Source organism: Orcinus orca, chromosome 19, assembly GCF_937001465.1.
Source record: "Orcinus orca chromosome 19, mOrcOrc1.1, whole genome shotgun sequence".
NCBI classification, from domain to species: Eukaryota; Metazoa; Chordata; class Mammalia; order Artiodactyla; family Delphinidae; genus Orcinus; species Orcinus orca.
The window spans coordinates 30,887,842-30,914,132 of record NC_064577.1 but is presented as its reverse complement, the minus strand read 5'-3'; the positions used below and the strand labels follow the sequence as shown (position 1 = coordinate 30,914,132).

General features: G+C 57.5%; 2 protein-coding genes across 2 annotated transcripts in view; one reads left to right on the top strand and one right to left on the bottom strand.

Annotated features, from left to right (window-relative positions):
- PGS1 (phosphatidylglycerophosphate synthase 1) overlaps window positions 1-26,291 on the bottom strand; it is a 584,793-nt gene that overhangs the window by 476,190 nt on the left and 82,312 nt on the right. The window lies entirely within an intron of this gene.
- DNAH17 (dynein axonemal heavy chain 17) overlaps window positions 1-26,291 on the top strand; it is a 161,541-nt gene that overhangs the window by 91,101 nt on the left and 44,149 nt on the right. Inside the window, exons 31-54 of the mRNA XM_049701566.1 lie at window positions 1,063-1,311; window positions 2,983-3,105; window positions 4,013-4,360; window positions 4,461-4,552; window positions 4,949-5,075; window positions 5,817-5,969; window positions 7,309-7,434; window positions 7,578-7,685; window positions 8,398-8,529; window positions 8,866-9,026; window positions 9,627-9,783; window positions 10,870-10,974; window positions 12,793-12,950; window positions 13,415-13,553; window positions 13,711-13,938; window positions 14,327-14,464; window positions 15,323-15,455; window positions 16,981-17,108; window positions 17,823-17,971; window positions 21,909-22,191; window positions 22,292-22,465; window positions 22,694-22,901; window positions 23,337-23,502; window positions 25,927-26,029. Of these exons, the coding sequence (XP_049557523.1) occupies window positions 1,063-1,311; window positions 2,983-3,105; window positions 4,013-4,360; window positions 4,461-4,552; window positions 4,949-5,075; window positions 5,817-5,969; window positions 7,309-7,434; window positions 7,578-7,685; window positions 8,398-8,529; window positions 8,866-9,026; window positions 9,627-9,783; window positions 10,870-10,974; window positions 12,793-12,950; window positions 13,415-13,553; window positions 13,711-13,938; window positions 14,327-14,464; window positions 15,323-15,455; window positions 16,981-17,108; window positions 17,823-17,971; window positions 21,909-22,191; window positions 22,292-22,465; window positions 22,694-22,901; window positions 23,337-23,502; window positions 25,927-26,029 (3,888 nt within the window). The remainder of the gene's footprint in view (window positions 1-1,062; window positions 1,312-2,982; window positions 3,106-4,012; window positions 4,361-4,460; window positions 4,553-4,948; window positions 5,076-5,816; window positions 5,970-7,308; window positions 7,435-7,577; window positions 7,686-8,397; window positions 8,530-8,865; window positions 9,027-9,626; window positions 9,784-10,869; window positions 10,975-12,792; window positions 12,951-13,414; window positions 13,554-13,710; window positions 13,939-14,326; window positions 14,465-15,322; window positions 15,456-16,980; window positions 17,109-17,822; window positions 17,972-21,908; window positions 22,192-22,291; window positions 22,466-22,693; window positions 22,902-23,336; window positions 23,503-25,926; window positions 26,030-26,291) is intronic.

The window sequence follows — 26,291 nt, the reverse complement described above, 5'->3', positions numbered from 1 at the left end:
GGTGAAGTCAGATGAGGATGCTGCACTTTCCCTCAATAAACAACCCTTAGCGCAGACCCAAGAATACGGTTACTTTTCCCAGGAGATGACGATAAGCGTTTCTGGTCAGGGTGTTGCAAGAAAAATTCTCCAAAACAAACTAGCCAGGACAATTTTATGATCACGGATACAGAGCAGCTTAAACGCACCAGAAAGGGCCATCAATTCCTGTGGGGATTAAGGTTTCGAGTCTTGGGATCTGCAAGGTAAATCTCTTGTAAACACCCCAATTGTTTATCTTTATCTGACATGGATGTCTGTCAAGACCGTGTCTTTCCACCCCAAGCCTGTCTCAGCAACCTCTGACCCCCTCCAGGACCGGCCCGTCCAGCTTCACGGCTGTTCTCAGCCTACCCTGAATTAAAGACTGTGGCCTCACAGGGTTCTGTCTCCACTCTTGGTAGCGTTGTCTCCCAGTAGCGCCTGTGTCTTGTTTCATCCTTTCGTGAGTGAAATATCTTCTGGTGTTTTTAATCAGTCAGTATAAGCTAGGTTACTCTGCAGTGACAGACAGCCCTAAAACAAAACAAAAAAAACTGTGTGTAGTTAACCACAAACATGTATTTCTCATTCACGCAAAGTCCACACTCCAGTTCCAAGCAACCCTTGGGCAGATCAGTGCACGCATCCACCATTGCCAAGGCAGACTGAGGGAACTGGGGGCCAGGCGTTGGCAATCCAGTGCTTCTGCCCCCAGGTGTCGGGCATCACCCACATTCCATTGGTCGAGGCAACTGACGTGGCTGCACCAGGAAGTGGGACAGAACTAGATCCTGGTGAGCAGTGACGGAGCCCACGTTTTGCCAAAATACCTCTTAACTGCTGACTTTTAAGTTGAATCTTTCATGATAGAACTGGGTTGTTGGTTTTTTTCCCCCCTTGTATCCACCCACTTTACCAAGCTCTGTCATTAGTTCTCAAGACTCATTGGATTTTGCTTCCTGAGAGCAATGGCAGGAAGGTGGCACAGGTGCCTTCCTGAAGTGTCCCCAGTAGAGGAGACAGTGAGAGTTTCCATCTCAGGTCAACACCAGCATCGGTGACTGGAAGACCACCAAGTGGAAGCACATCAACGTCGAGCAGATGGACATAGACTGCCAGAAGTTTGCCAAGGCTGTGAGGTCCCTGGACAAGGAGGTGAAGGGCTGGGATGCCTTCGTGGGGCTGGACAACACCGTGAAGAACACGATCGCGTCCCTGCGCGCTGTGAGTGAGCTGCAGAACCCCGCCATCCGGAACCGCCACTGGCAGCAGCTCATGCAGGCCACCCAGGTACCGCGCCTCGGGGGAGGAGGGCGCTGCTCCTTGGGGACTCGCTACAGGATGGGCGGGGCTGGCTCTGATAAAGCCAGCTTTGAGGTGCTTGGGCTCTGCGCTCTGGGTTGGATGCTCTGCTGTCACCATGTTGAAGTCCTTAATGATTTTTTAACAAGGGACCCCATCATTTTCATTTGCACCAGGCCCCTCAAATTATGCAGCCAGTTCTGTTGTAAGGTGAATGTCCCCGGGGCTCAGGAAGTTTGGGGCGGAGGAATAGCTCCCCAGGTCCCCCACACGCCACCGGAACACAGAGTCCTGGCACCCAGATTTTCCCAGGGATATCCCCCAGTGGGGGGTCACTGGCCTTGACACTCACAGAAGGCAAATAGGAACATCTCCACCGTCAGCAAACATTGAACAAAACTCTGTGGAACGGCTACTCTGCAGAGGCCCCACGTAGGTGCCAAGGAGGCAGAGAGACAGAACACGGGCCCTGCTCTCAGGGAAGCAAAGGAAGAAAGAACAGCGTGGGTCACGGTGTTTGGGACGCCGAGTGGGATGCTCAGGGGTGGTTCTAGGAGCATAGAGTAGGCAGTCACCTCCATGGCAAGGGAAGGGCAGAAACGGCTTCAGGAGCACACGGGATGTGGCCTGGGCCCTGGTGGGGAGAAACAGACGAGCAGAAGGGTTATCCTGAGTGCTGAGACCACTGGCCAGCAGGCTCGTGTACCCCATCCAGGGCCTGGGAGAGACCCCCGGGCGGTGATCAACAAGCAACTAAAACGTCCCAGGAACTGGGCATCACCGAGGACTGTTGATACCCGGGCAGGTATTTTTCCAGCCATGATTGAGAGACACTCGATTCCATCACTTGGTTAAGCCAGTTTCCATGGCAGGCTTGGAATCGGGGCCTGGAAACGTCTGTCTATGTGACAGCGAGAAGGATTTGAGGACTGGGTGACACCATGAAAACACCTGGTATTGTTACTGGAGTAATAGTACCTGTGACTTGGCCACTACTGTTACTAACATGGCAGCTTCCTGAGGTGGTGGATCAGGTCCTGCGACTGCTGTAACAGAGCCCCACACCATGGGGGGCTTAAAACCACAGAAGTGTAGTCTTCCCTGGCTCTGGAGGCCAAAAACCTGAAATCAAGGTGTCGGCAGGACCGTGATCCCTCTGGCAGTCTAGGCGAGGGCCCTTCCCTGCCTCTTACAGCTTCCGGTGGCCCCAGGCGATCCTTGGCTTGTGGCCGCATCCCTCCAATCCCTGCCTCAGTGGTCACGTGGGCTCTTCTGCATTTCACTCCCTCCCCTTTCTCTGTTGACAACACCTGTCATCGGATTTAGGTTCCGTGCAGTTGATCCAGGACGATTTCATCTCAAGATCCTTAACAGCTGCAAAGACTCTATTTCCAAATAAGGTCACATTCTGAGGTCCAGGTGGACATGAATTTGGGGGGGACACTATTCAATCCCCTATCAGTGGACTCTGCTGTTACCAGTTTGACGGGGAGGAGAGGTGAGGCCTGGAGAAGTGACTGCCCAAGTCACGGAGCTTCCAACTGCCCCCGCCATGGCCTGGGTTCCTCCCTCGCCTGCCTCTCCATGAAGGACAAAGCTGTCCCTCAGCGGGAGAACATGTGACCTTACGTGGAATGTGCCTCTTTTTTTTCCCCGTAGGTGAAGTTTGAAATGTCAGATGAGACCACCCTGGCGGATTTACTCCAGCTGAACCTACATAAATACGAAGACGAGGTCCAGAACATCGTAGACAAGGCTGTGAAAGAGTCTGGCATGGAAAAGGTAGCCTTTGTTGACAGCAAAGTGCGTTTTGTAGGGGGTGATGCTGAACCCGACCCACCTGCCTAGCCCTACTGAACTCTCCTCCCCTACGAAGCACCCTCACTTGCAGTCCATCCTGCCTCGGCCTTCTGAGAAGCTGAAGGGGGGGACGGGGGCAGGAGGGCCGGCCATCAGCCAGTACCCGGGGCAGTTCCAGGACACACGGAAAGTCTGGCTGACTCCTTTGCGATCCAAACCTCTCTCCTCACCTGTTTTTGAGTTTGAATTGTCACATTTTGGCTTTCTTTTTTTTAACAAACTTATTGAGCTCTAAATCACATACCATACCATTCACCCATTTAAAGTGTACAATTCAATGGCTTTTAGCATATTTACAGATACGTGCAACCATCACATATTAGAATTAGTCAATTTTAGAACATTTTCATCTCCTCAAAAAGCAATGAAACCCAGACGCTTTAGCTGTGACCCCCCATCTTCTCATACCCCCCACCCCAGCTCTAAGCAACCATGAGCCCACTTTCCGTTTCTACAGGTTTGCCTTTTCTGGACATTTCATATAAAGGGAAACAAATAATATGTGGGCTTCAGTGTCTGACTCCTTTCACTGAGCATGTTTTCAGGTTTCCTTCATGTTGTAGCATGTGCCTGGGCTTCGTTCTTTCTTATGGCCAAATAATGTTTCATTATATGAATACACCACATTTTGTTGATCTGTTCATCCACTGAGGGACATCTGGGTTGTTTCCATCTGTTGGCCATTGTAAATAACATTGGCATGAACATTTTGGCTTTCTGAAAAGCGCCTCCTTTCTGAAGGGGTTCCTTCCATGTTCTAGGAAACTCTGGGTCCTTTTCAGCCCCTCATGCCAGACACTTGCTGAGCCGATTTCTGTTCCCCCAAAAGGTGCTGAAAACCCTGGATAGTACCTGGTCCACCATGGAGTTTGAGCACAGGCGGCACCCGCGGACAGGCACCATGTTGCTCAAGACGGATGAGGTGCTGGTGGAGACGCTGGAGGACAGCCAGGTGCAGCTGCAGAACCTGATGATGTCCAAGTACCTGTCCCACTTCCTGAAGGAGGTGACGAGCTGGCAGCAGAAACTGTCCGCCGCGGACTCGGTCATCTCCATCTGGTTCGAGGTCCAGAGAACCTGGAGCCACCTGGAGAGCATCTTCATTGGTTCCAAAGACATCCGCGCCCAGCTGCCGGAGGACTCCCAACGCTTTGATGACATCGACCAGGAGTTCAAGGTGAGCACAGCTCTCTCGCCCCTGCCTGGGCACTTTCGGAAATGGCTCCGTTGGAGAAAACAGGGCTCCTGATGCCGTGGCGGCCCCTTTCTCTTCCCAGGCCTTGATGGAGGAGGCGGTGAAAACACCCAACGTGGTCGAAGCCACCAACAAACCTGGTCTCTATAACAAACTTGAGAACCTGAAGAAGAGGTGGGTCCCACACTGTCCAGGGGAGGGGCTTCGCTGTGGCAGAAACCCGAGTCATGCGCCCCTTGCTGGCCAGGACGGGGAAAGCCCCAGGTTGTGGGTTAACACATCCCCTTCCTCCGAGTGCGAGCTCTCGGGCCACATCCTGCCACGCCGGCCACAGAGCGGGCCTTCAGCCTCAGAAGAAGCACTGACTGCAGAGATTAAACTATACCCTATCATACCTGGGGACACCCACCAGGTCAGGGGCTGGCAGAGAACAAGTGTGGAAGATTTGAATCAAACTGGGGCTGTGAACAGCCTGGGCGTCTCCGGGGCTGTCCGTCTAGCGCGTGGAAGGATGGGCTGGAAAAGACCCTCTGTCGAGCAGGACTCAGCAGCCTTGTTTCCTCCCCCAAGGTTGGCCATGTGTGAAAAAGCCCTGGCCGAATATTTAGAGACAAAAAGACTTGCTTTCCCAAGGTTCTACTTCGTCTCCTCAGCCGACCTCCTGGACATTCTCTCCAATGGAAACGACCCCGTGGAGGTAGGTGGGCCCCTGGCATCGTGAAGAGAGGCCGACCTCAGGTGCGGCCTCCAGGCTCCAGGCGGGTCCCGGCTTGGCTCCATGTCCAGGTGGCCCTGGGATGTTGGAGGAGTGTCCACAGGTGTCCCTGTGGCATCTCCACGAGGTCATCCACACCTGAAACCACCCAGGGGCTGGGCCATGACAGAAAGACCTGGGACTGGTCTCAGACCCTGCCCTTCCCTCCCCAAGCCTCATCCGCGTCCTCTGGAAAATGGGTGAGATGCTCGTTTCTGAGAGACACGCCTGCTCCTCCTAATAAATCCCAGGCGCCAGGAAGAAAAGGTCCCTTGAGGTTCCTCTTCTAAAAGAGAGGAGGGTTAGCTACCCCGGCGAAGGGAAGCGACTGTCTTATTTTAATCATGAAGTTCCAGACGCACAAGAAGGCAGCCACAGGGTGGCCCACAATTTAGGTTCTGAGCGTCTGACCTAGGGACGTGGGTCCCATGCCGGGGACAGAACCTTCTCAAGGAAAAGAAATCTTCAGGAACAGACATTCGGAAGGTTCCCCCTGAGAGCAGTTTTTGCCATTTGTTGGCTAAGTGCGTTCAGTCAACATCCCAGAGGCGGTGGGGAGGGGGGGGGCGGGTATAAGCCAAAAAAAAAAGATGCTTAAAACCTCCCGAGGAAGACCCAGGCTGCGTGTCTCCTGCCTTTGAACCCCTTGGCTGCAAAATCCAGTGATCCCCCCGCCCAATCCAGGTGAGCCGCCACCTGTCCAAGCTCTTCGACAGCCTGTGTAAACTGAAGTTCCGCCTCGACGCCGACGGGAAGCCGCTCAAGTGTGGCCTGGGCATGTACAGCAAGGAGGACGAGTACGTGGACTTTGACCGGGAATGTGACCTCTCGGGGCAGGTGCGTGCGTGTGCGGAGGGACGCCCCCGCCCCAACCCGGGACGACAGTGCAGCGTGTACAGGGCCACACGGCCTCAGACAGGCTGTCACCCCCAGCCTGGGACCACCCCTCTCTCCTTCCCTCTGCCTCTCAGAACAAATGCTTAAGGGGCTTCTCTATAGAATTTCCAGCACAGCCTTACCTACACAGTATGAGGTGCATTGTGAGAAAAAAAAAGAAGAGAAAGGAGGGGACGGAGGGGGAGAAAAGGTTTATTAATGCCATTGAGTCTTTATTATTTTATTTATTATTATTAATGCCAAGGGGTTAGTGTTAGCGGCACCCGCCCCCCTCTTTGAAGGGGGCCACACACACCTGAACCAGCCAGTTCTCATTCCTGCCCAGCGTAAGGGGCTTTACTGCTTTGATTTAGCACAGGGGGGTCCCTTTACCTTGGGCAGCCCGGCCCCCTTTCCAGCTTCCCCCCACCCCAGGAGGCTGCTCCCTTCTGCTGACAGCAAGCTTCCCGGCTGCCCTCCACGCCCCCCCTCCCCCAATCTCTTTGCCCAAGTATTGATCAAGCCTTCGAATCGATCTTGACATTAGCCTAAGCGAAATGTAATTCAGAGGTAAGTCAGCTTGGGGGGTAAAAATCTCACACAAGAAAACCCAAGCTCCCACAACTTGAATTCGGAGAACCTGGCCAGATGGGGTTGGCAGGCCGGTGGCAGGATGCAGTCCTCAGTTCGTTCAGATGCTTCCCACACGTAACTGCTTACAGACATAACCACGAGCTACAGTGAGCTCTGCCTGCACTGTCGTTGTAGTTGAAAAGAGAAACCAACCCAATTATCTCATTTCGGTATGTTCCCCCCAGTTGCAGGCAGTTGAAGTTTTGTATTTTAAGATACACACAAGGCTCGTCAGCAAGTTTGTCCACATGACAGTCTAAGACCCTGAGATGATGCACCTGGAGAGCTAGTGGGGGCTCCACTAGTAAGGGACACGGGGCAGCGGGGCCGGGCGGACAGGCCCCGCGTCTCTGCACGTCAGCACCACTTCATAGGGCCAGACATAGACTATCTTCTCCTCTTGACTTTTCCCTGGTTTCCCCTCCCTTCTCTGTGTAGAAACAGTTAATGCACACGAATGCCCAGTGCAGCTAGTTGTGCGGGTACAGCTGGGCTTGCTGACCACATTCTTCAAGCTGGTCGTTCTTACTGCTCTGAAAACCTGGGTATTTCTACCCCTGGGATGATGAGGAGGATGACAAATGGTCATTTAATTTGTAAATGACAAAGCAAGCCATCGGAATGAGCTGTGCTCGCCCCTCTCTGGTCCCTGTGGCTCCGTCCCCAGGTGGAGGTCTGGCTGAACCGGGTGTTGGACAGGATGTGCGCCACGCTCCGCCACGAGATCCCGGAAGCCGTGGTGACTTACGAGGAGAAGCCAAGGGAGCAGTGGATCTTCGACTACCCCGCCCAGGTCTGAGGCTGGGTGGACGGAGCTCACCTGTCCTGGGTTAGCCACAGTGGGCGGAGGACAGCCACCTTACTGATGTGAACTCTTCTGTCACGCTGAGAACGACGCTCACGTTGGCGGGGGGCCGGGGGCCGCTCTGTTTTCAGATTGCGCTCGCGTGCACCCAGATCTGGTGGACAACCGAGGTGGGCCTGGCGTTTGCCAGGCTGGAGGAAGGCTACGAAAACGCCATCAGAGATTACAACAAGAAGCAGGTGTGTGCTCCCATCCCCTGTCCATCCAAAGCTTCTTGCTCTGAGGTGCCCACTTGTGCCACTGCCATTTCTGTGGGTCAAAAGCAACCAAATACTGGCACCCCCCAACATCCTTCTGCCCAAGAGTAACCGCTTTAGAAGTACATGACTTTAATTCTCTCTCTTTTTTAAAAAAAAATATTTATTTATTTATTTTTGGCTGTGTTGGGTCTTCGTTTCTGTGAGAGGGCTTTCTCTAGTTGTGGCAAGTGGGGGCCACTTTTGATTTAACTTTTTAAAAGATTCTTGGTTAGAAATTTAGAAACTAAAGATAATTTTTAAAATAAAAACCCCACCACCCATATATAACCGCGTCAACAAATTCTTATCTAACATTCTAATCTTTTTGTGTGCATGTAATCGATTCCTAGGCAAAAATATATAAACTGTCCACACAGCTTTAAAATCCTGGTTTTACGCAACGTCCGCCGTCTTTCACGGCATCCGATCTTCTTCTACACCATTTTTAGTGGCTCCTTGATATTCCATGGGGGGGCCTGTTCCCCAGCGTTCCCCACCCCCAGTTGGGGGATAGCGAGAGCTTCTTTCTGTGTCTCGTTGTTGTGAACAAGAGCATGGGGGTCTTCCCTACCCAACCGTGGGGGACCCCCCCCCCCAGCCCGGAGTCCGCCCCGCGATGGGTGTCCCAGCCGAGGTGCCTTCGCTCCTGCAGATCAGTCAGCTGAACGCGCTCATCACCCTGCTCATCGGAAACCTCAACGCCGGGGACAGGACGAAGATCATGACCATCTGTACCATCGACGTCCACGCCCGGGATGTGGTCGCCAAGATGATCACCGCCAAGGCACGGGCGCCGGGAAGGGCCGGGAACCCCGCGGGGGGCTGGTGCCTGGGACTCCCGTGCACGCCCCCATCCCAGTTATTGCTGCTTCTTCCTGGGTTGAGGGAGGTGGGCGACACTACTCTGGGCAGTGGCTACCGCCTCCTTCATCCCTTGTCTCGGCCCTGGTAAGCGACTGGACAAGCGGCCTGATCAGGGGTGCCCACGGTTCAGCGAGACTCAGTGGTGCACGGAGTTAGGCTTGACGTGGGCACCGTGGGAGGAGCCGGAGGCCGGGGAGCCCCCCCCAACCCCGGGGCAGGGGCCAGCGGGAGGCAAACCGGCCTGCCCCTCCTGCAGGTGGAGAGCGCCCAGGCCTTCACCTGGCAGTCCCAGCTGCGGCACCGCTGGGATGAGGAGAAGAAGCACTGCTTTGCCAACATCTGCGACGCCCAGATCCAGTACTCGTACGAGTACCTGGGCAACACTCCACGACTGGTCATCACCCCGCTCACCGACAGGTGAGGACACACCAGCCGCCTTCCTGCCTGGCCCTGAGCAATGCAGCGGGGGGACTCTCACTGTTCTCTGGGCCCTTCCCCATGAGTCCTTGCGCTGTCAGACCCGAACGTGCCCTGCTGAGGCTGACGGGTCCAGGCATTTGGGTCAGATTCAGTCCTGCTACCGGCCAGGCACCCAGACTCGGGGGCCACGATCCTATTCCCTCCCTCCGACCCTGGCTGTATGGCCTTGGGGTTGTTCCTCAGCCTCTCTGAGGACCTGCGAAGTGGGGACGTTATTTTATAAATCCTCAGCAGCTCGTTGAGGGTCAAGCGAGTCACTTAACAGCAAAAAGCACTCAGACCAGCAGCTGCTCAGAGCGAACCGTCAGTGACTGTGACGTTAGGCAGTGGCCTCCTCTAACGCCCTGGTGGGCACAGCCCCCATGTGGCATCCGCCCCGGCAAGACGGTGTCTGCTCTTTGGCGACATCACAAGTGCTTCCCACCGGCTCCCTTTGGTGCCTCCTTGGGGCTTGGGGGGGGTGTCACTGCACCACAGTGAAAGAACGTGGGTGGCTGTGGGGTTGCCGCCCGCGAGGTGATCGGAGGTCCTTTGCAGATGCTATATAACCTTGACCCAGTCCCTCCACCTGATCATGGGCGGAGCCCCCGCTGGCCCTGCCGGGACTGGCAAGACAGAGACGACCAAGGACCTGGGCAGAGCCCTGGGCACCATGGTCTACGTCTTCAACTGCTCCGAGCAGATGGACTACAAGGTACGCATCCCAGGCCCAGGGGGGCCTGAAGTCCCCAGGGAGGACCACCCACGGCCCCTCCCTCAGAAGGCACAGCCTCCACGCCCCAAGTGAGCTCTAGATGTGTGGACACTGCAGGCCGGACCCAGGCAGGAGGCACCAGCTCCCCAGCTTGCTGACGGCGTCCACCAGACAGAGAGGCTGAGTAGTGGTGCCCCGACTGGCGGCCTTGGCCCTCCTGGGAGGCTGGGCCTCTGCAGCATGACCAGCGTGTCTGGTAGAGGCTCTCAGGGTGGGCACAACCAGTCCTGCCTCCCCTGGGGAGGTAACCCCTCCCAACCTACATTCCAAGCTTGTCCCTGGCAACTGGGGGCACCAGACAGAGTGAGCACCTTTGAGAGCTTGGGGGGCAGGGTAGCATGAGGGGTGGGTATAGGGTAGGGGCTGGGTCCTAGCGGTCACTGGAGACTTTGCAGGACAGCCACAGCTCTCAAAGGGCCCGGAAGAGGGGTGACCATGGAGGTCAGGTCAAAGCAGCCCCTGGGGGCCGGGGGGGACACTGAGATCAGGAGCTCGGGCCTGCAGGGGGCCTCCCTGCCCCACCCCCATCAGAGCCCCACAGTCCAGGGGACCCCATCTTGAGGCTGAGGGTGGGGACAGCTGCCCCTTCTGACTCTCAAGGCCGCAGCCTGCACCGGCCTTCTGGGTTTTAGAAAAGTGAAATCTGAAGCTGGATCCTCCCAGAAGGAATCCTGTATGTAAACGTTGAAGAACCATCCTGATTATCCAGCTGGGGCCTGCCGTCCGTCCCCATACCTTAGAGGGAAGCCCCCTCTCCTGTGTGCTAGCAGAAAATGCAAGGGCTGAACTTTACACAAACTCGCTAATCTGAGCCCGGGCAAAGCCCCCATGCCAGGGAGGGTCTGGACTCTTCCTGGCACCCGGCCCCGGGCAGGATTATCCCTCCCAGGGAGTGAACGTCCTGCCTTTAGCCTTCTGAGGGCCCCAAAGTTCCCAAGCCTGACCCTCGGCCAGGGGGCTGATGGGGCAGGTAGGGGCTCCCGGCAGGGCTCTCCACGCGTGCTTCTCCCATCTCACCCTTTCTAGTCCTGTGGCAATATCTACAAGGGCCTGGCCCAGACTGGAGCCTGGGGCTGCTTCGATGAGTTCAATCGAATCTCCGTGGAGGTCTTGTCTGTGATCGCCGTACAGGTAGGGCCCGCGTGGTCTCTGGGTCACGTACGGGAACTCACTGCCCTGCCGGCTTGGCGCTCGTCAGCTTTCCTGTAGGGTCAGGTCAGCCTCACTGAGTTGGGGGGTGTGGCACAAAGGTGAGCGGGACCCCAGCCCTGTCCTTCAGGGGCCCACAGAAGGAAAACAGTAAGGATCAGACCCAGTGGCACATATGTAACCGAATACAGACGAGGGGATAATCAGTTTTGCCTAGGGGACCAGGACAGAGGGCTTGGTCTCAATTACCAATGGAGCTGGGCATTGAAGGATGTCTAGGAGTTTATCAGTTAGACAAGGGTGCTGGGAGGGAGAGAAGGAGGAAATGAGCCTGAGTATTTTGGGAACACCCATGACAGAGTGCAGGACTGCCTAGTTCTGGGCTTTATTTGAACTGTCTGTGCCTTCATCTTCTAATCTGTAGAATGGGTTTGCTGGCAGGATTAGGGGTGAGTGCAGGTAGCTGGCCTCCTCCACTGTTGTTTCCCCACCTTGGCATAGACATGGAACTATCCCCAAGCCCTGGGGCTGGAGGCCAGTACTGCAAAGAGAGGACGAGGGCAGCCAGCACCCCCTGGACCCATGGGCAATGCTGACGGCTGCCTTGGGGACCCCTGCCCCCAAAGTCAGTGCACAGACCCCAGGATAATCACGTAGAGCTCTGTTGACTCGGGTGGAGGAGCAGGAACTGGGACGGAACATTAGGAGAGGCTCCACGTGGAGGGGAGGGGTCCCACCGCCAGCCCCTGCCCTGCTGGGTTGTGAGCCGCACGCTGCAGACCAGTCTGGGAGGAAAGTCCTGGACAACTAGGCATGCGCTTTGCTCCAAAGCCCCAGGCTCGTAGGTCAGGGCTTAAACTGTGGCTGCAGGGCGCCCTCCAGTGGTGGCTTGGAGATTTGCAGCTGCTCAGCACCACCGAGGGTCAAAGGCAGCTAATGGTCCCTGAATTCAGATTTCACCCGGGGCTGAGTTTCTTTTTTTTTTTTTTTTCTTTTTGCGGTAAGTGGGCCTCTCACTGTTGTGGCCTCTCCTGTTGCGGAGCACAGGCTCCGGACGCACAGGCTCAGCGGCCATGGCTCACGGGCCTAGCCGCTCCATGGCATGCGGGATCTTCCCGGATGGGGGCACGAACCCATGTACGCTGCATTTGCAGACGGACTCTTAACCACTGAGCCACCAGGGAAGCCCGGGGCTGACTTTCTGATGTGGGGATGGCTACCAGTCAGCCCTCCCACGGGTCACACTGCCCGAGCAGGAACGGGACACACAGAACGGCCAGGGGGTGGGACGCCACTCAGTAATATCAAGGAACAACCCCAACCTGGAGGAACCCCCAGGGCGTCTCACTGAGTGACCAAAGCCCGTCTCAGGTGACACACTGTACCATCCCGCTTACTAACGTTCACGAAAGACAGAATCACAGAAACGGGAGCAGATGAGTGGTTGCAGGGGGTCGGGGAGGGCAGGGTGGGAGAACGGTGGGGGTGGCTATAGAGGGTGACAACACCTGAGGTCACAGAAACGTCCCATCATCACGTGGCTGTCCTGGTGGTGATGCTGCACTACGGTCACCCTTGGGGGTCGCCTGGGAGGGGCCCACGGGATCCCCTCCTCGTTCGTTCTTACAACCGCATGTGAATCTACGGTTGTATCAAAGTCTAAAGTTTAATTTAAAAAAAGAAAAATCAGGAAGGTCCTCTGCAAATTCACAGCCACACGCTTTAGCACAAACGGCGATCCGTCCCGCCCGTCGAAGGTGGTCATTCCCACGTGAACGCGTCTGTATACCCACTGTTTAGGTCAAATGTATCCAAGATGCAATTCGGGCCAAGAAAGAAACGTTTAATTTCCTGGGAGAGATGATAAGGCTTATCCCCAGTGTTGGCCTCTTCATCACCATGAACCCCGGGTACGCCGGACGCACGGAGCTGCCCGAGAACTTAAAGGCCTTGTTCAGGTGTGTGGTGGGCGCGGATGGCATGAGGAAGTGCCCAGGAGGGTGCTGTGGAGGGCAGAGGGCGAGGCCGACCAGAGGGGGCTGTGGGAGAGGAGGAGTCTGGAGACAAGGCCTGAGTAAGAAGGACCAGCCCGCCGGGGCCTCTGACACCTGGGATGGAGGTCCCGTTTCCGATACATCCGGCCAGTGAGGGAGGACAGGGCTCAGGTGACTCTCAGAGGAGTTGAGTCAAGGGATGCAGGGCCTGGAGACGCCCCTGCGCAGGGTGTAGGAGGAACAAGTGAAGCGGGAGCGCAGCCAAGCGGCGGGTGGGGGCCTGGGAACCCGGCTCCGCACCTAGACTCTCAGCCAGTGGTGCTGTGCTCCTCCTGGCAGGTGAGGTGTGCCCCTAGGTGACAAGGGGCAGGTGGGGGCATGGTTGGAAGAGGGGGAGAAGCCAAGGCAGACCCCGCTGACCCCCTCAGGCCCTGCGCCATGGTGGTCCCCGACTTTGAACTGATATGCGAGATCATGCTGGTGTCTGAGGGCTTTCTGGAGGCCCGCCTTCTGGCCAGGAAGTTCATCACACTCTACACCTTGTGCAAAGAGCTGCTGTCAAAGCAGGTGTGTGACAGTGTCCTGGGCCCACAGAGCTGGGGTCGGGAGGGGTTACAAACGCAGGTGGCCCGCATGCCTCCACGCGTCCCGGCGGCAGGCTGGCCTCAGTCCCAGCACCCCGCCGGCGCGCTCACACCCGCCCGGCCCTGCCCTCCACTCGCAGGATCATTATGACTGGGGCTTGCGGGCCATCAAGTCTGTGCTGGTGGTGGCCGGCTCCCTGAAGAGGGCCGACCCCGGCCGAGCAGAGGACCAGGTGCTGATGAGGGCGCTCAGGGACTTCAACATCCCCAAGATCGTCGCCGACGACCTGCCCGTGTTCATGGGGCTCATCGGGGACCTCTTCCCTGCACTGGACGTGCCTCGGAAACGGGACCTGAATTTTGAGAAGGTGGGAACAGCCAGGGTCACGGTGGTCCGGGAAGCCACACCCCAGCCTCCTTCCCGCCGAGGATGCCTCTTTCCGCCACACACTGTGGCAGGTACCCACACTGGGGTGGTGGTCACGTCTGCCAGCGGGCAATGGCCACACATGCACGGCTCCCTCTGCCCCGAGGAACGTCCTGAGGCTACGGGTTGCCTCTCCAGCCCCTCTTGCAACGCTGGGGGGTCGGGAGAGGAAGGGGAGGATGCTTTGGGCAAACCCATTCCCCGCACAGGGTTCTCAGTAGCACCCACGGCAGAGCACGTAAACATCCCCACGGGCAGGGCCGCTGTTCCCTTCTGAGCTCTCCGCTGGGCAGGGGGCTCAGCGCCCCGTTCCCACACGCCTTCCCCAGGTCATCAAGCAGAGCATCGTTGAGCTCAAGCTGCAGGCGGAGGACAGCTTCGTGCTGAAGGTGGTGCAGCTGGAGGAGCTGCTGCAAGTCAGGCACTCGGTGTTCGTCATCGGGAACGCAGGCAGTGGCAAGTCCCAGGTACATGCCCACCCGGGGACCCAGCCCAGTGCGTCCCGGGCGGAAGGGTGTCGCGGGCCGGGAAGGAAGCTGTGACGGGGGGCCGGGGACGGCAGGGGAGGCGAGGAGTGGCCAGCGGACCCTGGTCCCACCGATGAGGCCCTTCTCCCAGGTCCTCCTCTCTCCCTCCCCCTCCTTGATATCAGTCACCCCGCCTCTCTGCAGCCGACCCCCCACCCTCCTGTCCCCTGCCCCCTACCACTGCCTGGGCACAGTGGAAAGCAGAGGGCGGCGGCCAACATGACTGATACCTATAACATCGGAAAATTCTAAACCAGCCGAGTATTCAGCTAGCCACCCACAGGATGGACTATTATGCTATTATTAAAGATCATTTCCAAAGACTATGTAACATGAGGGACGCTCACTGCAAGTTATTTTTAGAAGGCAGAAACTGTAGGAACCAGTTCTCTAAAAAGGAATGTGTGTATTTCTGTCTACACATATACCCATGGGAAACATCCTCAGATGTCCTCAGAAACCCTTTTCTCTGCGGGGGAAGAATGACAGGTAGTTTCCTTCCTTTAATTTTTCTTTCAGCGAGCACCTTACTTTTATTATCAGGGAACTAGTATGAATGTTACCCAGTCTGGGCACAAGTAGCCCTCCTCTGTGCACAGGCAGGAACCATCGCAGCGCGTCTTCCTGGACGTTGTTTGCGGGTCGCAGACTCACACGCGTGTCGCCAAAGCAAACCAGGCCCAGAGCAGGGATTCTGCCCGTGGGTCTTCAAGGGCCCTTGGAGCTCACACAAGGGCCCTAGCGCAGGGTCTGGGTGCGCGATGTGGCCCTGAGTGAGCAGCCCCCGCCTCGGTGCAGGTCCTCAAGTCTCTGAACAAGACCTATCAGAACCTGCAGAGGAAGCCGGTCGCCGTGGACCTGGACCCCAAGGCCGTCACCTGCGACGAGCTCTTCGGCATCATCAACCCGGTGACCAGGGAGTGGAAAGATGGTAATGGGGCAGCATCCCCGGCAGGGCCGAGAGGGCGAGGGCTCGGAGCAGGCGTCCCAGGCCTGGGTCCACGGCGGGCCCGCTTTGTCATGGCCGCTCGGCCGGCCTCTGTGCGGTGAGCACGTGGCCGAGCCCCCGAGGGAGGCCCGCAGCGGGCCCAGCGGCGGTGAGGGGGCCCACACGTACGCGTGTGTAATGATGGTGCTTGCGGAGAGCAGGAAGGTCACAGAGGGGGGCTGGTTCACGCTCCCAGGCGGGAGGAACCAGGGAGGCCATGGACACCGGAGCATCAGGGCTCAAGCAGGGCTGAGGGGAGACAGGGCCCCCACCCCATGGGCTACAGGAGGAGAGCCCTGAAGTGCAGGCTGGAGCCTCGGGTGCTGGGAATGGTGTTTCTCCGGGGAAGGGCCTTGGTGAGATCTGTGCTTTATATAAAAAAAAAAAAAACTCGGGACATTGGAGAAAGGACAGGTGAGGGGCTAGGGGAGATGGGGGGCCCCAAGGGTGGTCCAGGCGGAGGAAGGGGCAACTGGAGGGGTTGGAAGAGGCGGGTGTGTACTGCTTGCCAGGGGACTATCCCCACCCCTGCCCCACCCAAGCTTCCATGCGTCCCCCTCCCGGGCCAGGAAGCCAGGGAGGCTCTGCTCCAGTCTCCCCTGTGAGAGGCCCCTGCCGCCGCATCACCCTCTGCCCCCCGCCCCGCTTTCTTTTTGTGACTTGGCATCTATCTCTGCACGTGTATCTTGCGTCGTCACCCCCTCCACTGGGATGCAAGCTCTATGGGGTGGGCAGGGGCTTCAGTTGTCCCCACGCCCCCTGCTCTGAGCCTGACTTTTTTTTTCCTGTTTTTTTTTAATTAATTTTATTTATTTTATTTTTGGCTGCGTTGAGTCTTCATTGCTGCGTGTGGGCTTTCTCTAGTTGCGGCGAGCGGGGGCTACTCTCCGTTGCGGTGTGCGGGCTTCTCATTGCGGTGGCTTCTGTTGTGGAGCACGGGCTCTAGAGCGCAGGCTCAGTATTTGTGGTGCACGGGCTTAGCTGCTCCGTGGCATGTGGGATCCTCTCGGGCCAAGGATCGAACCCCTGTCCCCTGAATTGGCAGGCAGATTCTTATCCACTGTGCCACCAGGGATGTCCCTGAGCCTGACTCTTTAAGACCACTCAGCAAACCTTTATTGAGTGAATGAATGAAAGAGGGAAGGGATGAGTGAAGGGGTACAGGGTGGGGCAGTGGCCTTCCATGTAGGGCTGTTGAATCTGAGAACTGGACCAGACTTGGGGGGGATGTCGGGGGGCAGGGTCGGGGTGGAGTCACAAAGGTGGGTCCTCGGGGTCAGGAGAAGGGCAGGAAATGAGCCAGGTCCCCTCCTGTCTGAGGGCCTCTGCTGTCCCTCTGAAGTAGGGCACTGGCCACCTCTGAGAGAGAGGCCAGTGTTGGCCCGGAGGGGGCGAGCTTGGTCTCAGCCCCTGTGGCCCCAGGGAGAGCCGCCCAGAGCTGGACCTGACAGAGCCCCACCGCCCACAGGCCTCTTCTCCACCATCATGCGGGACCTGGCCAACATCCCTCACGACGGCCCCAAGTGGATCATCCTGGACGGGGACATAGACCCCATGTGGATCGAGTCCCTCAACACCGTCATGGATGACAACAAGGTACAAGGGACCCCTGGATCCCAGAGCTGACCCCCCCAGAATGGCAGTAACGTGGGGGAGGGGAGCATATGGGACATGCCACATGTCTCACCTGCCGCACTCAGCAGACAGGACCCGCTGTGCATGGGGACTCAGGAGGGGGCCTGCCTGGCGTTCTGCACAAAGCGTTATGGACGAGGGAAAGCCCCCCCCTCATCACAAGACGCGTTCCTCACAGGATGCAGGCCCGTGCACCCGGCTCACCTGCTTTTTGGCCGCAGTGTGGGCGAAGGATGCAGGTGTAGAGAGCGTTCCTGTCTGACTGACGCGTGGCACGATGTCGGAGGGGTAGCTAATATCTTGGAAGGCGCGGACAGTGTTGAGAATTATCTAGAAGCAGCTTAAGAAAGTGATTCTCAATTGGGTAGAGGAGGGACCCCCAGAGTTCCTGGGGGGCAGGGGCGGGGTCATGGTTTGAAAGGCAACTTTAGCCTCAGAGTGAAGTCCTACATCATCCACGCACATCTGGACGCTCTCCATGGCCCCAGGCTGGGAAGGGCCGGGGGGGCTGGCATCGAGGACGGCAGGGAGATGCTGGGCTAGGGAGGCTGGTTGGTGGCTGGCGGGGGTACGGGGAGTGTCCCCGACCTCCTCCTCTTCTGAGATGTGACCTGTGAAACCCTCAGGACGAGGGTGCTTTGGGGCTGAAACCCACAGGCCCGTGTCCCTCACTAGGTCCTCACGCTGGCCAGCAATGAGCGGATCCCCCTGAACCGCACCATGCGGCTGGTGTTCGAGATCAGCCACCTGAGGACGGCCACGCCGGCCACCGTGTCCAGAGCCGGCATCCTGTACATCAACCCGGCCGACCTCGGGTGGAACCCGTGAGTTGGGCTTTTGTTCTCCGGCTCCAAACTATGCAGAGAAAGAGGAGGGCGTTGACGTTGATGTATGTTCCTGTGAATGCGTTCATTCGTTCACTCACTCCTTCATTCATACGATAAATACCTTGTGCTGGGCCCTCCCCAGGCAGCAGCGTGGGGGCGATGAAAGGATGCGGGACAGATGTGTGAATAAGTGATGTAATGCGTGGAGACTGCATCACGGCAGCTAACGAAACAGAAGTTTGTACCACATGCAGGGAACTCTGAGGAGGAGGGAGGGTCTGGGCCTGTTGTGGAGACAGGAAGTCTTCCTGGAGGAGCTGGAGTTTGGGCTGAGCCCCGACAGGAAAAGGAGCTTTCCGGGTAGACAGGTAGGGAGAGCATTCCAAGTGAGAACCAACATTTAAGGGGCATCAGGGCGAGAGTGTGAGCTTCCCAGGAACGGGCGGTGGTCAGGTGTTCGTGGATGGAGCGTGAAGCGAGGATGCTCTTGGCAGGAAGGGACTGACCCTGGACCAGCCTCCAGGGCCGGCACAGGGGCCGTTTCTGACGTGACGAGGAGAGTTCATGGCAGCAGATGACGGGTGGCCACTGGGGACAGGGGAGGAGGGATGGATGTGAGAAATGTTTGAAACCTTAAGAAATGGAAGGCTTGCCATTGATCCTGGAGGCATGTTTTTGTACTTGGACACAAGGCTAGTAATTTATACACCAGGACGTCCTGCGTGGTCTTGAGTAGAAACCCCAGTGCAACATCCTGGGACGGACAGCCTCAGGAGAAACACCCCGGCTGCATTCGTTCAGTCGTCCACTTCATTCATTCATTCACTCAACCAGTGCTTTCTGCATCTGCTGTGTGTCTGACCCACGGCTGCTCCGTGCTGGGGAAACTGGGTCTCCCGGAGAGATGTGGAGAGTGGTAGGAGAGGTTGGGAGGAAGAAGAATCCTTGAAGCATTCGAGAAGAAACAGGTAGAAGGGAAACCGGGGAGGTGACGCCCCACATAGCCAGGGAGGAAGGAGCTTCAGGAGGGAAGCAGGGTCGCGTCCGGAGGGTCAAGGAGCCGAGGACAGGAAGTTGCCACTGGCTTTGGCAGCTGGGAGCTCACCATTAACTCAGGAAGAACAGCTTCCTGGCGCGACAGGGGCAGAAGCCAGATGGCAATTCACGGAGGAGGAATTGAGAGGAGGCCCTGGTAATGAGGGTCCTTCTGGAAATGTCTCATGGCGGCCGGGGCGAGATGAGCAGGCATGGGTGTTTCCAGGCACAGGCAAGTGTGCCGGTGGGGAGGGGGGAGGGGGAGAGTTCATGCTCGATGTGTCTGTGCATCGAGTGGGAAGTGAGACCGCTGTCTCCCGATGCAGCGAGGCCGGGGCTAGGGGGCTACACGAGCGCAGTGACCCTGCAGGGACAGAACCAGAGCTGGCCTGACCCACAGGGGCCTGGGGGCCGCTGAGACCCAGCACCACTATGCCGCCTTCTCCAGCCACACCTGTCATCCTGCTTTCTTAGTGTCCTGTGGCCGCCATGACAAAGGGCCACAAACCGGGCAGCTTCAAACAGTGGAAGTTTTTTCTCTTCCGGTTCTGGAGGCCAGAAGTATGAAATCAGGTGTTGGAAGGGTTGGTTCCTTCTGGAAACTCTGAGGGGGGATCTCTCCTAGGGCTTCTCCCCCAGCTTCTGCTGTTGCTGGCAATCCTTGGCTTGTAGACACATCACCCATCACACAGCCACCTTTCTGAGCCTCACGTGGTCTCCCCTCTGCACATGCCTCTGTGTCCTAACTTCCCTCTTCTCATAAGGACCAGTCGTTGGATCAGGGCCCACCCTCATCCAGGATGCACCCTCTCAAGATCCTTATTTTTTTTTTTTTTTTGTGGTACGCGGGCCTCTCACTGTTGCGGCCTCTCCCGCTGCGGAGCACAGGCTCCGGACGCGCAGGCTCAGCGGCCATGGCTCACGGGCCCAGCCGCTCCGCGGCATGTGGGATCTTCCCGGACCGGGGCACGAACCCGTGTGCCCTGCATCGGCAGGAGGACTCGCAACCACTGCGCCACCAGGGAAGCCCGAGATCCTTAATTTGATTGCATCTGCAAACACCCTTTTTCCAAATACGGCCACATTCATAGACTGTGGGTGGACATGTCTTTTGAGGGGCCCCCATTCCGCCCACTACACATGTCTGGGCGTTTCCAGGGTGGGCAGCAGACAAGGCAAGAGAACTGGAACAAAGTCTGAGCGGGAGCCGCTAAGACGCAAGAGTACGGGAAGGAGACGGTGGGGCCGAGGGGCCCCCGGTGGACGCTCAGCGGGGGCGGGAAGGAGAGCGGAAGGTCAGCAGGGGTGGGCGGGGGCGGGACCCGAAGGCTCACCCTTCAGCCGGAGTGGTTCTTAGGGCTCCAGAGGGGTAACCGAGAGAGTGAGTGGCATCCTGGGGACCAGGAGGAGACCCGGGTTTTGCTGGAGAGAAGTGGAGAGGCTGAGGGCCTGCTCAGGCCCCCCCAACCCAGAGAAAGAGCAGCCCTCCAGCAGGGGCAGCCACGACTCGAGGCAGGGGTGGCTGAGCGTATCCAGGAGCGGGAGGTGAAGCAAAGCTCCAGGGCCGGAGGGGCCCCGTGGCCTCTGGGGACAGGGCAGGAGCCTGCAGGGAAGCCACTCGTCCTCCCGGGGTCTGGGTCTGGGTCGGCTTTTCAGATCAAAGCCAGCGCGCACATCTGCACGCACTAAATGTCTCTAACAAGGCAAAATTTAAAATTTGATATATCCGCCTTCAAGAGAGAAGGCAAATGCAGCTGTCTATGTATAGATTTGCAAATCGGTCTCCGTTCTGAAGACCCACTGCATTTGGAATCCAGTTCTCAGCTGCACTGTGTTCGCTTGTGGACGTAGAGTGTTTAATGGTTTCCTCTGTTACCTAGTGAGCCCAGGGGCAACGGGGCAGAGATTTTGAGCTCTTGGTTCTCTGTTCTGCTAGGGGTGCAGTAAGAGGCAGAGCTTCCAGAACGTGCGCTCACTTGCAGAAAGGCATGTCTGCTGGGGCTGTGGAGGGCAGGCGAGCTGCCTCGGGTAACGCGAGCTTCCTGCTTACGTTTTGGGCATCCTAGAAAGGACAGCTCACTGAGCTCATCAGCCCGCAAGGGAGCCGGACGCTCCTTCCGCTTTCAGCAGGCACTTGTTCAGCACTTACCGTGGACCAGGCTCCCCTCTATGAGCTTTAAAAGTATCAGCCCAGGTAGTCCTTCGAATATGGGAGCAATTATCATCACTCCCATTTACGGATGAGGAACCTGAGGCCCAGACATGTTGAGTAACTTGCCCGAGGCCACGGCTGGCCACGCTAGAGCCCATTCAAGCCAGGCAGTCGGGCTCCAGGATCCACACCCCTCACAGCCGTGGTGGGCCACCTCTATGCAACCCACTCCAGAGATGTATGTGTGCCGGACAACCCAACATGGCTCCTCAGGAATGCCTGTTGTATTGGTTTGGACTCTTCCATTAAATGCGTCAATTGGCTCAATTCACCATGTATGCTTCAGGCATGGCTGGATCCAGGAGTCCAGATAATGCAGTGATGTGTCCCTGCTCCTCTCCTTTCCTTTCCCTTTTCTTCCCTTCCCATCCCCTCCCTCTCTCTCCCCCAGGTGATGTTATAAAACTTCTCTCTCCTCTCTTCTTCTCCTATATCCAGCTCTACTGTCCTCAGTATTATCTGCATTTGGGGGTGGAAAGGATGGCTCCCAGTTGTTCTAGGAGGACAGCACCCCACAGCTAGAATCCCAGGGAAAGAGCACACCCTCATCAGATCCTCTTAAGGTCTGGGACTGGCCCCATCACCAGGCAGGAGTGCCAGAATCCCATGGAAGCGTTCCCCAAGCGGAGGGTTGCCGGGGGACCCAGCGTGGTGGCCCAGTCCTCCAGCACCTCCTGTCTTCCCCAGGGTGGTGAGCAGCTGGATCGAGAGGCGCAAGGTGCAGTCGGAAAAGGCCACCCTGCTGGTCCTCTTTGACAAGTACCTGCCCACCTGCCTGGACAAGCTTCGCGTCGGGTTTAAGACGATCACCCCGGTGCCCGAGATCACGGTCATCCAGATGATCCTGTACCTGCTCGAGTGCCTCCTCACCGAGCAGAACGCACCCCCCGACTCTGCCAAGGAGCTGTACGAGCTCTACTTCGTGTTCGCCTGCTTCTGGGCCTTCGGAGGGGCCATGTTCCAGGACCAGGTGAGCAGCCGGCCGCGGCGGGTGCCTGGCCACCCAGACCCGGTCTCCCGGCATCCCCCTCAGCTGGGCCGTTTCTGCGCTCTATTTTGTTTCCCAACAGCTTGTAGATTATCGGGTCGAGTTCAGCCGATGGTGGATCAACGAATTCAAGACAATCAAGTTCCCCTCGCAGGGAACGATCTTTGACTACTACATAGATCCCGACACCAAAAAGTTCCTGCCGTGGACGGACAAGGTGCCCCGCTTCGAGCTGGACCCTGATGTCCCCCTGCAGGTAACTGCCCAGAGCGGTGACGATTTATGACGATTTAGGGGCAGGACTCAGAGCCCCATCCCACTCGCTTCTCAATGGGATGTCCGGTCGCAAACGGTTTTCAACAATAGGACCTTCCAAGTAAGACTGGGGATTTGACAAACTGTCCAGGTCTGCAGGTTTGTACGGAGGGTGGGAATTGGAGGCTCAGGTGTGTCTGGGGTTACAGCTCCTCCCTCTCTCCCGCAGGCCTCACTGGTGCACACCACGGAAACCATCCGCATCCGCTACTTCTTGGACCTGCTCGTGGAGAAGTCGTGGCCGGTGATGCTGGTGGGGAATGCAGGGACGGGCAAGTCGGTGCTGATGGGGGACAAGCTGGGCAGCCTGAGTACAGACGACTGGTTGGTGCAGGCCGTGCCCTTCAACTTCTACACGACCTCGGCTATGCTGCAGGGTGAGGCTGAGGACAAGCGCGCATCCTCACAGCCTGGCCTCGACACACCCCATCACTCTCATCCGACGCGACTGCCCCCCAGTCCCACCCTGACGTTCCTCACAGTGCCTTCTTACTGCAGACCCGGGAGCTTGCCAACTGCCTCTCCACTTCCCATGCCCCCACCCACTGCCCTCTATGCCCAGAGCAGGGGGACGAGGGTGGCAGATCCCACAGGGAGCTCCCCTCGTAACCAGTCTCAGGTGGCCCCCAGGTCGATGAGCACAAGGTTCCTGTCCCCCTGCCTGGAGCCAGTGGTGCCCACCACCCTCTCCTTTATTCCTGAGGTGGCTGGAGTCCAACCCATCCTGTCTCTGGTGCCCCGGGGCTACCCCTCGGGCCACCGCCTCTGAGATCTACCAGGCACCGTGGTAGTCACCCCATTCCCTTCTCTAGGTGTTCTCGAAAAGCCGCTGGAGAAGAAATCAGGGCGGAATTATGGGCCACCAGGCACCAAGAAGCTGATCTACTTCATCGACGACATGAACATGCCCGAGGTGGACAAGTACGGGACGGTGGCCCCGCACACCCTCCTCCGGCAGCACATGGACCACAGGCACTGGTGAGTGGGGGCGGGGCGGGGGGGTTGCCACAGGGAGGATGCAGGGCTGGGACACAGGACCACGCTGATGGGGTCACAGTTCTGGGGAGAGGTGGGGGATCAAGGTCTCCTCCTCTCATACATTCCGCAAATACGTCCTGGGCATCTGCCAGGCCCCGGGCTGGCGGCTGGGGCCTGCAGTTCCATGGAGCAGGGACAGACAGGGGCCCCTCTAATTGAAGTGTCCATATGGCAGAGAAGACAGAGGGGTGCAGTTCCAGGGTGAAGGGAGCAGTCACAGAGGGCCCCAGCGGCTGGGTCAGAGACCCAGGGCGGGAGGAGGCAGCTGGGAGCTCCATTACTGGCCTTAGTGTCAGTACTTTGGAGGGAGAGCATCTCGGGCACAGTAGATGCCATGGGCAGAGGGAGTGTGGCCCCTGGAGGGGGCCATAGGAGCCCAGCGTGGCTGGAGCATGAGAGCCAGAGGGAGAGGTTGCCCGGGGCAGGGGCGGCCAGACCCCAGGACTCATGGACCACTGGACAGAGAACACTTTCTCCCAAGGGCAACGGAAAGCCGAGGGTGGCATGTTTACATTTGCAGTCTGGAAAGGTCAGAACATTCAGTGTGGTTAAAACAAGTATCACTTGAAAGAAGTGTGCCACGATGACCTGGCAAGTGGCCCAAGCCAAACCTGGGGGTTTTGAGACCAGAGGAACCCGAGAAATCTCATCAGGGGTCAGTGAGGGGATGCGTGGAGTCTGCCCCTTACTGCCGAGAAATAGGGCACAGAGCGGATAAGTGGCCTGCTGGCGGTCACAGCCCTGATGAAAGGCGCAGCTGGAGGTCAAGCCCACGTGTCTGACTCCATGGCTGGCCTTTCCCCGTGACATGACACCGACTCCAGGGCTCACGGGCTGTAGGAACCCAGCAAGGACAGCAGTGAAGCCATGGGGACTGTGGGCTGTGATGTGGGAACAGGGTGTTAGGGATGGCTCCCTGGGGAGGTGACAGAGCTGGGCCGGGGCGGGGCACACTTGAAGTGCAGCCCTGCGAGAGCTCGACATCTGTGAGGACATGAAAGTGGTGTGGGATGGCCAGGGCCCAGGACAGGTCTGGGGAGGGACAGGGCAGGACGCCGAGGACAAAGCAGGAGGGATACGTGAGGGCTGCCCGCGCCCCCTCGGGAGGATCTGCTGGGGGACCCAGGGGTGGCCCCTCACTCTCCCGGGCCCTGGTTGCATGCTCTCGAAATGGGCTCACCAGGTCGTGCATCCTTGCAAAATTGACAGAACTAAGATGTGTTGCGCTCTTCTTTAAGAGGGCCCTAAGGGCTGTGAAACTTCAGCCCTGGGTCCACAGCTGCCCTTGAGTTTGTCCTGAAGCATCTCTCTAGGAGGGGGAGGCATAGTCAGATTTGGAAGATCCCTCTAGAATTTCAGATAAAGGGGCCCCACAAGCAACAGGGAAGGCTGGACCGTTCAGAGGCTCTGTCAGCAAGGGCAGAAGAGACGGCAACACAGACCACCCCCTCCCACACGGATCAGGCGGGCCCCGCGTGGAGGGCAGACCCACAAGCCAAAGGAGAAACTGCCACGTTGGTGGAAGAAAGTGTGACCCGGGGAAAGGTGGGGAGTGCGAAGGACTTCTCAGACCTAGGTTTCAAAAGCATAGGCCAGGAGGCCCAAGAATGGTGACTTTGACCTACCTGAAAACTGAGTAACGCTGTTCACCCAGAGACACCATGGCCCAGCACAGTATGGGATTAACGGGAGAAATTACTTGCAGTGCCTGACACTGGCAGTGGATTAACACGTGGGGCATACAAGGAATCCCCACAAATGAACAAGAGCCGGCGCCAACTCCCAACAGAAAACAAAAAACAATGGGGGGAAAAGCCAAAAGGTAAAAGGCACGTGAAAGACGCACAAGCTCTTTATAGCCTTTGACCTCGTCTGAGCCCCTGGAAGTGTTAGCAGTGCCCTGGCACCGAGGAAGCTCCTCAGCTTACTTGATCGTCGTCACCATCATCTTCCTGGATAATTAGAGTGATAATGGGGGGGGGGGTGGTAAACATCTGTGGAACCCTCGCTCTATTTTAGGGGCCCTTCTGAGTTTATTTTCATGCATTAGCTCCGTTCGTCCTCATCATGACCCATTGCACAGACAAGAACACTGAGGCACGGCGGGGTTAGCCAGCCTCCCCAGAGTCACGAGGCCACTGAATGGAGGAGCTGGAACATAAACCCAGACCTGAACACGGAGCCACTCTGTTGCCTCCTGTTTCAAATTTTCTCTTAAGAGCGTGAAGTACAATTGGCCATTTCACATGTAATTGTTATTTTGAGGTGTTTTTTTTTTAACCATATGCAGGGCAGTACTGGGGTGGGTGGGGAGCCGGGGGGTGGCTCCGGCAGCAGGACATTATGCTGGCCTTGCCCGCGCAGGTATGACCGACAGAAGCTGACACTGAAGGACGTCCATAACTGTCAGTACGTGGCGTGCATGAACCCCACTGCTGGATCCTTCACCATCGACCCCAGGCTTCAGGTAGGCAGAACCTGGACTCATCTCGGTCAGCTGCAGGAGCCCAAGGCTCGCTTTGGCAAATGAGAAGGAAAGCATTGATTTGGGATCGTGGGGCTGTGGGGGGGCATTCCCTGGAGAACGCCCCAGCCTTTCAGAAGATGTCAGGACATTCCCAGTGGGTGGGGGAAGGAGGGGGGTGTTGAGAGGCTAGTCAGCTCTCCCTGTGAGCCCATAGGGCTGCCAGACTTAGCAAGTAAAAATACAGATGCCTGCTCAAATCTGA